Genomic DNA, 10,922 nt, shown 5'->3' on the forward strand with positions numbered 1-10,922 from the left:
CTAAATATGGCTTTGTATTTTGAATATTTGATTGCCAAGAAGAAATGCAGTTGGAGTTCTCTCCATGTGAGAGAGATGCAACATAATTAAAAAAGGGAGGGTGGGGAGAGTATGCAAAATGCAACCCCATCTGATGGGGTGGAGGTGCTGGTGGTTAAGGCCACATGTTTCCCCATAAATGCACGAAAACCCCAGGGGCCTGGCCTGCGCATACAGACTCCTCCCTTTTGCTTGTACAGTTTTCTATGTCTCCTTGTGTTCTTTTCATTGTCCCCTACCGCCTTGTCCATGGTTCATGGATCCCCGCCTAACTTCCCCCCTTATAGTCGTGGCTGCATGTTAGCCTTTGCCTGCTTTCCTACAAAATAGTTACATCTTAATTTAAAAGATGATAATATCAATATGTCGACGCCATTTCTGACTCTTCTCCCCGCTGTAAATTTTCTGGCACCATCGACATATTGACCCATATTTTTTGAGTGTCAGCCACGCAATCTTGTTCACTAACAAAACCATCTTTGATGTCATACATGTAGATTTATGGTCAGGAAAGTCGGTTTCCATATGAAATAAGAAATATTATGCACCCTTTTAGATTACCGGAAATAGAGACAAAAACGGAAAATCACCTGTCATCTGCACATTTAATTATTGCACCTTGGATTCATTTTCCTGTTGCTTCCAACTCCCATATTTTGGCCTTCTATCTGATCTTCGTTCGTGCACATTACATCTCTTAGCATGATTTTTCTTGTAAATTACTCTCCAGACAACGATAGATTTTGACAGCGATTGCAAAATGACAGTTCAGAAAGGCACAGCTGCACTTCAGCCATTTACTTTAAATGGCTGATAAATGGGATTATTCCCCCTCCACATGATGAGTTTGAGGTGCCTGGTGAATCAATAATGTTTACCATTAATTAATCCCAACCTTTTTCATCATTTTCTTCAAATGTGCATGTGAACTTGAAAGCATTTATTATGATTCCATGGTTATTAGAAGAAGAATTATCTTTGATTATGGACTAGACAGAGAGTCGTACAAAAGGAGATAGAGTTGTCTCATAGTCTAAATGTCTATTTTTAATACAGAAGAAGCAGACACTGAAAGGAAAAAAAAACAAAAGACAAAAGAACGTCTACAATACAATTTCTTTTACAGATTCCAGGAGGGAAAATGCAATATTCTGCTTCATTTTCTTTATTCAGTTTCCACCCTAAACAGGCTCCCAAAAAGGTGCCTTTTGGCTGAAAAACCTTGCTACCACCCTAGAATCTAATATGTTAATGGCCTCCCCAGATTTGATGCATCTTGGTGTCTTGTATTGGTTAACAGAAGATCCTTGAGACACACAGAAATCCATGAGTGCATCAAATGTTCCATGTTGCACCACTCTTATCTCCAATGGTCCAATTGAATTGTCCTTTCTCCGACATCTTCTATAAACAGAATCAAGAGATTCTTCCACCGTGGAGCAACACTGCTCCATTATCTTATGATCAAGTACTGGAAGATGATTATTCCCTTTGCTTGTGATCTCCCAGAATAGCACATAATGGCCTGGTATAGAGGAAGTGTCGGCATAGCTAGTGTACTCGATCAAGAGGATACCAAGCGACTCAACAATGACCTTTGCTTTTGTCACTGCCTTTAACAGGTCTTCCTCACTGGTTTTGTCTGTGTCAATGCTTAAAACGACATTCCTCCGATGCACGAATCGAAATTGAGGAGCTTTATTGTGGAATCCAGTTACCATTAGAATGTCTCCAACTCTATATCTATACAGGCCTGGAAAAAATTATATTAATAGATGTTCAGTTCAATTTCCATTTTGAATTGGAAAACTTTTCAGTTTTATTTTCATATAACAGGGCAAGAACTAACCTGTAAAAGTTGTGACAACGAGTTCATAATACTGGCCAAGCTTAACATCCACGAGCTCAACAGTTTCAACATCTTCCTTTTCGGTCTCTTTTTCCATGCAATTTTCTTTGCAAACACCATTGCATTGGACATATTGAGCTCCATCTTCGTTTTTTTTCTTCACAGGTAAGAACTCGAAGTAAGCCATATTCGGGATAAGGGTGTAAGAGACATCCCAAGGCTTGCTCAGTGGTTTGAAATTGATCCCAAAGTAACATTCTGAAGAAGCATACATTGTGGAAACCAAAGGTAGCCCACCACTGTAGTATTCAAGAGTAGATACATATTGTGCCATGGAACCTGTAACAATAACTTCAATGTATTTTGTTCTAGGCCAGAGTTTCTTAATTATCCCTTCCCAGGATTTACTATTGCATTCATGTTCGATCAAGTCGGCTAACTCCGGTTTGGGTTTGTTGAGAACTAGTGATACTACTTTTCTGCAACCGGGGTCAGTGATCCAATCACTGACATGACCCGTTCTAATGTTGGAGCAGAGCTCTTTCCAATTATGTTCCAAGAACTTGATGGCCCGTAGGAAAGCAGAAGCAAAAACTGCACCAACTCTTAAAACCTCTTGTCGTTGTACTAAACCGCAAAGTAATTGACAATACATGCTCTGCTTGCTGTCAGAGCACAAGATGGTCTCATCAGGACTAGTGTAAACATTGAAGCGGTTGAAGGGTCGATTCTTGAAATTATTACTCTTATAGTAGCTTGTTAAGACAGGCCTCGCCATTAGACCGGAGGGAGTTTTAGTCTCCGGCTTAACAAACAAAAGATACATTGCTTTTCCTTCGTCCAAGCCGTCTACATACCTGCAATTTAACAAGTTGGGATCTTTTGTGACAAATGAAACCAAAGAACAGAATTGGAAGGAGCTAAGCTTCTTTTTAACAGGAAAAATATGTAAAAGAAAAAGAAAAAAGAACAGAAATGGAGGTAAGATAAGCTTCTTACTTGTTCATCACTGGCACAAGCAGATTATAAAAGAATGTCTTTCTGTGCAAGTCTTCAGCAGTTGAAGGCATCATCTTTGGCTGCCCACCCGAAGTGCCGGAGCTTCATCAAGAAAAAGATAAATGGCATTCACGAGGAATTTAAGCATCAAAATATATGATCATATAGATTCTTCACTAGAAAACAGATAAAAAAGCAACGGCATGTATGTATACCTTGTGAGCAACTCAATGATTGGTTCAGCAGAAATGATGTTTGATGAATCCCCATTGGCAATTCGCTCAATATAAGGTTTGATATCTTCGTAATTCACCACTGGAACTGTCTTTTTGAAAACTTGCTTGTCAAACTGTCCATCCAGGAAGCCCTTAAGATAATCCGTACGCGCATTTCGTGTTATTATCTCCTCTAATACCCGCTGCTGTATTTGTTCAACATTTTCCGTAAGGTCCTCCAGTATCTTCATGCCAGCTTCACTATCGTTAGGATCATAATTCGGCAACATCCCTGGCAACTGGCAAGGATTACCTCTTGTCATTTGATTAACGTCTTTGGGTTTTCTAGAGCATGTGCTGAACTGCTGTTTGACCTATGAAAAGCAATAAAAAAGAAAAGAAAGCTTAGAGTCATTGAAGAGATTAAGTAAAGAGATGACAAAGCCAGTAGAGCCATGGTCTCTTTTCTTTGAACTGAATTAAAAGCAACCTTATCAGCTTAAGCGAAGACAATGAGAATACTCAGAAAACACTGGCATGGAGCATACCGCTGTACAACTTATGGGGCATGCTCTCATATTTAAAAGCTAGGCCCTTCTACTCTCTCTCTCTCTCTCTCAGCTGGAATATGTTTCTAGGGAACTGCTGATGAGAGCGGGAGGGGGGAGGGGAAATGATTAAATAACAGATTCTTGGAGGCTTTTTTGGAAATGACGTATAATAAAAAATCTCTCCAAAAATAAGAAGAAAAAAAAAAAAAAAAAAGGGAAATGTGAGGGAAGTAGAGACTGTGGTGGTCCTACACACGTGGTGTTGTCTACTTAGCTGTGAGATTAGATGCGGCTATTGCTGGTCAATACTACCTATAACTATAATCTACAAGTCCCTATTTTTCCCATCACTAAGTTATGGAAACCATTAAACAATTTCTTGTGAGATTTCAAACCCAATCACAAGCTTTTTTTTTTAGTATTAGTTTAGTGTATATATGTTAATGCAGAAGGCCTGGTCAGCACATCCATTAAGATGAGGCAGATGGAATGGGAAGAAAATAAGATAAATGATTAAGAAAAGAAATCTAAGTTTCCATGAAAGAATAGGACAAAGTTGCAATCATGAATATCTCCTCTTTGCAGATCCCCTAATACTGCCATTGCCAAGAGATCCTAAGGGAGACACTATTTTGATAGGGTGGGGGGGCATCCACACATTATTCTATGATAGATAATAGTGGTATGCAAGTTGTTAGAATTTATTTTAGGTGGCATTACACATGGGGATATGCACCAAATAAGAGAAAAGGGTAGATTTACACTCCCCTCAAATGTATGTATTTAGCTGACGCCCCCCTGGTTGATTCCAGGCTGCCAATGCACTGTTTGCAGCTTATTATTTCTCCATAGGGTTTTAAGACAAATATTACAAGGAGGGAGTGGGAGTAGGCTGAAGCAAAACCAAGTTTGTTTCTTTCCATAGAAATTAATGATGATGAGAGTTGTGGAATATAATTGGATATGGTTTCAAAGTCATCACCACACAAATTCAGTATTTGGGTTAAGCGAGGCTGGCTTGTGTTTTCTTGCATGACATGTTCAGTTGTTCACCACATATATCCATCTTATCAATGGCTCCTAGAAACCAATTCTGTTAGAGATGATTCAATCCCTTCATGGAAAAGAGAAAAGAAGAAATAAATAAATGAAGTATATAGATATGGGTTGTCATATAAGTGAATCATGTGTCTTGTCAGGGACCCTACCTGGAATCATCAAAATTATGATTGGAAACCGAGCAGCGGAACCAATATTTTTATGGGGATCTAAACCAGGAACTCTCTCCCACTGGATTGTAAATTTTAGGTCAAAAAAGTGTTTCCTTGCATCTGACACACCCGGTAATTGAAGGATCCAAGACACTCCCAGTACTCCTATTCTACACTATCTGTTGCTTCTTAACTACTACGTGTTACATATGAAGCAAAACTCCGTGAGATTGTATCTTTAATTTGTCTAAACATGAGTGAAGTTTTGCATTATATGAATTAACATCAGTGGCTGAAGCGCAACCATTGAGGCTTGGTTCTGAATTAATCAAGAATCAAACATGCGTCGGATCAGACAGCTTGAGTTTAATTAATGCCCTCGATGACAAATGTGAGGTGAGGTTCCATGGCAAGTGGAATATGTAATTATCTATACTATATTCATCATCTTCTTTCTTCTTGCCTTCAATGTAATGTTATAATCATATTTTTAGTGAAGGCAGCAGATTGGATAGCAAAACAATCTCTGAACCTTACGTGTTCAGACAATTGAATTGCGTCTGTTCCTTCTTTGTTGTAATCATCTTTATTGAAAGAAAAAAACAAAAAACTCTACCGTAATGCATCTTACAGGGCAAGCCAAAAAAATTTGTGGTAATATTTAGTTGGTTAAATTATGCTATTAGTCCTTGTACTATGCATAATTTATGAATTCAGTCTATGTACTTTAATTTGGTCTTTTTCCGTCTTTGTACCTTTAAAATTTTAGCTCTCACTAAATGGTAGCTATTAAATTCATTAAATTAAGTTTTGCTATTTTCAAAATATGATGCATGAAGCATATTATTGTATTTATAATGCCACATCAGGTTCAAAGGCGAAGTCAAAAAAATGGTTAAAGGGTATGAGAATCCACAATGTAAAAGATTTACAAAAGATTTATAAATTTATACTTTTAAATTTAATTATAAAACACATTTAGAATTATTCGAAATGTTTATATTTAAAAAAAAACTTTTGTGCTTTGTACAAGTAAAATATTTTAATATCCAAACTTTGCTTGATCCATCCCTAAAGAATTTGTGTATGAAAATATTAAATTTAAAAGTTAAATTTATTATAAATATTTTACACAATTTATTAATTGCTCATAATGAAATAAAATTTTAAATTTTCAAGTGTTATAAATTTCTCATTATGAAATAATTAAAATAGGCATAGAATTATTTTATATTGCAAAATAAAAACATAAGGTTACATACATTAAAAAGGTAAAATGCAAAATTTGTATCATATAAATCATTCAATTGATTGAAAATGTAATAGAGTTATTAAGTTAATAAAATTAATGTGATTTATCATAAAAATTACAAATTCGATAAAAGGAATTCAATTTAAAAATGTTAAAAGCTAAATAGAGGAAAAGGTAAAATTAAAATTTGAGATGCCAAACATAAATTACAGTATTTTTAATTATTAATGATAAGGATTAAAATAAAACTTCTTCAAAATTTATGAGACTCAATTGTAATTTGACAGTCCCCTCTAGATTAATCCCTACTCAAGTTGATATTTCTCATATTACTTAAAAATAATAATAAATTTAACAATTGTTGTTTGTATTAAGACTGAAATTATGAAATTCAAAAATATAACAAATAAAATGATCTAATTGGATAACATAAACTAAATTCACAACTTTACACATAATATAGGGCAATTCAACTGCTACTATTTGGTTAGGAGTAAAATTTAAAATTCAAAAAAGTATAAAGATTAAAATTGACCAATTCAAGATTACATGGGATTAAAACTGGCCAATTCAAAAATTATAAAATCTAAAACTGATCAAATTAAAGTATAGATATTAAATCCACAACGAAAAATTATTTGATACACCAATAGAGTCTTTAAATTGTGCCCTATATATAATAAAATATTAATAAAAAACACAAATACTCTTTTAATACTACTTGTAGGAAATATTCACCCAAAACTTGAGGTTTAGCTTCCATCGAAGGTGAAGAAGGAAGGCTCCTACATTCTTTTTTTTTTTGAATGAAAAAGACATTGCAATATCACTACTTAGAAAAACAACGCAATTCCAGTACTCCGATGTTTACTATCCGGAATTTATTGAGGCCACCATAGAATTTATAAAATTTAAAAGAGAGATTTTAATATTTTTAACAGTTTTAAAACATTTGCTACGATCTTTAATGATTTTATTAAGAACTAGCTTTCTCAGCTGTCCCACGCAGCTTTAAAACAAGTCCTACATTTTTTCTGATTGCATATTGTACCGCCACGTTAGAAAAAAGGTAGAGGGCAAAGAGCAGAATGTGAATCTTTGAATTAAATTCTTTGGTTGTTTTGTAAGTATGTGGATTTAAGGAAGGAGTTACAATGATTTAAAAAAGAGTTGCATGAATAAATTTTGGATTCTAATTACACATGGCGGAATAAGTCAAACAGAGTGACAGCAGTTGCCTGTTTTGTTTTGATTCATGGTTAAAGAAGTTGTTACTGCAGATCCAGGATGAGGCCGTATCTAAGCACAAATCCTTATTCATGTGTTGGGGTTAATATTAAAATTAAGACATACATATCGGGATTTGCTAGATATTGTTTCAGAGGTTTTGATGTTCAAAGGTAGAATACAAAATAGGTGCCCTGTGGAGGGGACAGCATGAGCAATGCAGGGAAGCTTTGGGATTTATTTATTTATTTGACCCAACCATTTTTTTATGAGAGTTGAAGCACGGAATATATTAGCTTTCAAAGTTGATTTCATGCTACTTAATAACCATTTTTTTATCAAGCTTGTCATATGCCGAAAGGTAAGAGGGTGGGGTTAAGCACATCATTATTATAATATTTCTTTATCATCTTTCATCCACTCACACTGATGAAATTTCACCAGATCCAAGACTAAAGCAATGCTCAATTTTATAAAATTACCAAATTAACATTTGTGCTTTTGTTTCTTTTTTCTTAAGGTTTTATTGATTTTTTTTTGTATTTTTATCAATTAAGTTAGTGTCACCTCATTTATTAATATTACGATTGTTTTTTCAAAGAGTTGGTTTTTTATTTCATAAAATGGTCAGAACACTAATATTCTAAAATATTATTTATTGACTTATAAAAAATGGTTATGTAGACTATATTATAAGTAGAGGTATGAATAAAAAAGAAAAGATTAAAAAAACACGCACACATAGGATCACATGATGTAGCTAAGAGCGGGGTGGCGGCCCATTGCAAATATTAATGGACAGGGTGATGTGGGTGGCGCCAGCGAAACGGATGAGATTAGATGGGCTTTTTTATTATCAGGACCAGATGGCATTCAATGCTCTCCAGCTTTGACCGCCAATATCAGTCAACTTTATGCTTTGTCTTTCATCATTCACTAATTAAAAGACAATTATTTTTGGATTATTCAATTTATTTCTTTCTCCTAGCAGGGGGAAAAAAAATTACATGTTAGCTTCCTTCAACAGGTGGGTTTAATGCAAAAATTAAAGCATTAATTATTGTGTGATTTTTTTTTATTTTTTATCGATACATTAAAAGAGTGTCATGACCTTTGCCATGCGACACGTGCACTCTTTTAATTTTGAAGGTGTATGATCTCTTTTCTTCTACCATATAAGAAAATGTTAAATTTTAATTTTACTTTAGACAATAACTTCTCGATTTAAATGTAACGCAATTATATATAATTTAAATATAGTAAGAATTTTAAAAGTCAACACAGCTTTTAGATTTTCTTTTCTTTTTTTTTATCGTGGCTAAATTTTAATTTTAATTTTATTCTTTATACTATGCTGAAATTTGGATTTAAGCTATATACTTTAATTTTGACATAATTTGATTCTCTATTTTTATAATGTCATTAGTTAGTCTAAATAATTAATATTATAATCTATTTCAATCACAACATTGGTGTCATTTTTTCTTAAGAGCACTATTCCAACAAAAATATATATTTTATCATAACGAATTCAAATGAGCGATTTTAAGAAAAAATCCACCTCAACATTTTCTACACTATTTTTTTACATCACTACCAATCGAATTTTTATTTTATTTTAAAATGTCTCACCGGTGAATTTAACAAAAGAATTTTAATAGGGGTAACAATTGCAGTTGAATTTTTTAATTTAAAAAGTAGAGGGACTAAATTTTTTTGTTGACATATTTGAAGTTGTTGCAATGTGTCAAAGGAAGTGTCAACTTCCTTCCCCACTACGACAAAACAACTTGTCATATTTGGAAGATTGACAATTTATCGAACCAAATAATTGGGTTATGATGATATCATCGGATCAGATTGAGCATATCAAGTTCCTTGGGTCAAGGAAGTTGGATTGGATTGAAAGTAAAAGACTTATCTGCCAACAATCTATTTTACTTTGGCCATTCACATTATATTGTATTTAGCTATTTTAGCTATTGTTTGGAAGGAATTGTGATTAATTATCATTATGTTAGCAACTCTAAAAAACCTTTATATAATCGAGAGACTTGTTTAGGTTGATGTACGAATTTTTTAGAGCACTTATCTGACTAATGAGGAACGTTATTTGTGAAAGTGCATTTGAATTGTAAAACTTATTTTTGATTGATTTTACAAGCTAAGTTCTCAATGGAGAATTTAGTGGTGAATGATCTAGTCTTTAAAGTACAAAAGTGAGGATTCTTCATTGGGGTGTGCTAGAACTAGGATCGTTGGCTGTATTTATTTCAAAGATAATGGATTCATTTTACTAAGCCAGGCTCCACAAATGTAGAGAAACCGAACTGCTTAAAAAACTTTGTTTCTTTTGTTTTCATTGTGGTTATCACAATTATTGCGAAAGTGCTCACTTTCAAAGTCACTTTTGCTCATACATTATTTATTGTAACTTAACAACTAGTTCAAGTCAACAATTGGTATCAAAGCTTACCATTTACTGGAGATTCCTTGTGTTTCTAATTACAAGTTATGGAAGGATCATCAACCACTTGTCCCCTAATGTTGGATTGAGGAAATTATACTTACTAGAAGGAACTCATGAAAGCTTTCATCAATTCTATTGATGAGAAGATTAATTTTAGTTGAAGAATTTATGTTGGGCGCCTTAAATCTCCTTTTCTTCTTTTTTTTTTTTTTTGCAAGCTTGAAGTTCCCTTTGGTTTGAGAGAGTTGTTTCTTAATCTCCAAGTTGATTTTATACTCTTTTCCTCCCTTTTTTTCCCCTTAAATAGTCTTATTCCTTGTTTTTAGAGTTTTGACCGCATCGCTCCATCGAATGCAAAAATTGCAGTGAAGTGGACTACTTACTATCAGAATTTTTGAATTGATGATTGTGTTCCATTGCACTATTTTTTACTTTATGGTCCAAATCTTTCATTCTTCATTCGATATGTAACACCCTTAACCCATATCCGTCATCAAAATAGGGTTTCAGAGCATTACCAAAATTACAGATCAAATACAAACATTTCATAACATTTAACATTCATATCAAAACCAATCATAATCAATCATATTGTCCCTTATATGAGCCTTCAAGGCCCAAAATATACATTAGAAACAAGTAGGGACTAAACCGGGCACTCAAAAAACTTTTTTCGAAAAATATCAAAAATTTTCTAAGATGCAATGGACACACACCCGTATGGCCAGGCCGTGTGGCTCACACGGTCAAGAGACATGCCCGTGTCTTATGCCATGTGAGCATTCGAAATAGGGCACACTGTCGTGTCCTAGCCCGTGTTCAAACTTGGGTGCTCTCTGACTTGAGTCACACGGTCAAGCCACACGTCCGTGTGCTAGGCCGTGTCAGCATACTCACTTGTATTATTAAGGTACAAGGGTCACACGGCCAAGAAACCAAGCCACACGCCCGTGTACTAGGCCGTGTGAACAATTTGAGTATATTGACTTGTGCAAATTTCTATGTTACAGGGGATACACGACCATGTCACTTGGCCCATGTGTCACTCGCGACTGAGACACACTCCCGTTTCTCTGCCCGTATGGACAAAAATAGGTCATTTCAAGGCC

At 34.5% G+C, this 10,922-nt stretch overlaps 1 protein-coding gene across 2 annotated transcripts; it reads right to left on the reverse strand.

The window, feature by feature from the left end:
- Positions 1-996: 996 nt before the first annotated feature.
- Positions 997-3,790, reverse strand: LOC105794829 (indole-3-acetic acid-amido synthetase GH3.17). Of its 2 annotated transcripts, none has more exons than XM_012624183.2 (5): positions 3,651-3,790; positions 3,103-3,476; positions 2,888-2,989; positions 1,889-2,745; positions 997-1,792 (listed from the first exon to the last, which is right to left on the reverse strand). In XM_012624183.2, the coding sequence occupies exons 1-5, from the start codon at positions 3,678-3,680 to the stop codon at positions 1,221-1,223; spliced, it is 1,935 nt and encodes a 644-aa protein (XP_012479637.1). In that variant the 5' UTR covers positions 3,681-3,790; the 3' UTR covers positions 997-1,220. The 2 variants fall into 2 exon arrangements, with proteins under 2 accessions (XP_012479637.1, XP_012479638.1); XM_012624184.2 differs by having other exon boundaries at positions 3,593-3,762.
- Between the last annotated feature and the right edge of the window lie 7,132 nt (positions 3,791-10,922).

Source organism: Gossypium raimondii, chromosome 3 (genome assembly GCF_025698545.1).
Source record: "Gossypium raimondii isolate GPD5lz chromosome 3, ASM2569854v1, whole genome shotgun sequence".
Lineage (NCBI taxonomy): Eukaryota > Viridiplantae > Streptophyta > Magnoliopsida > Malvales > Malvaceae > Gossypium > Gossypium raimondii.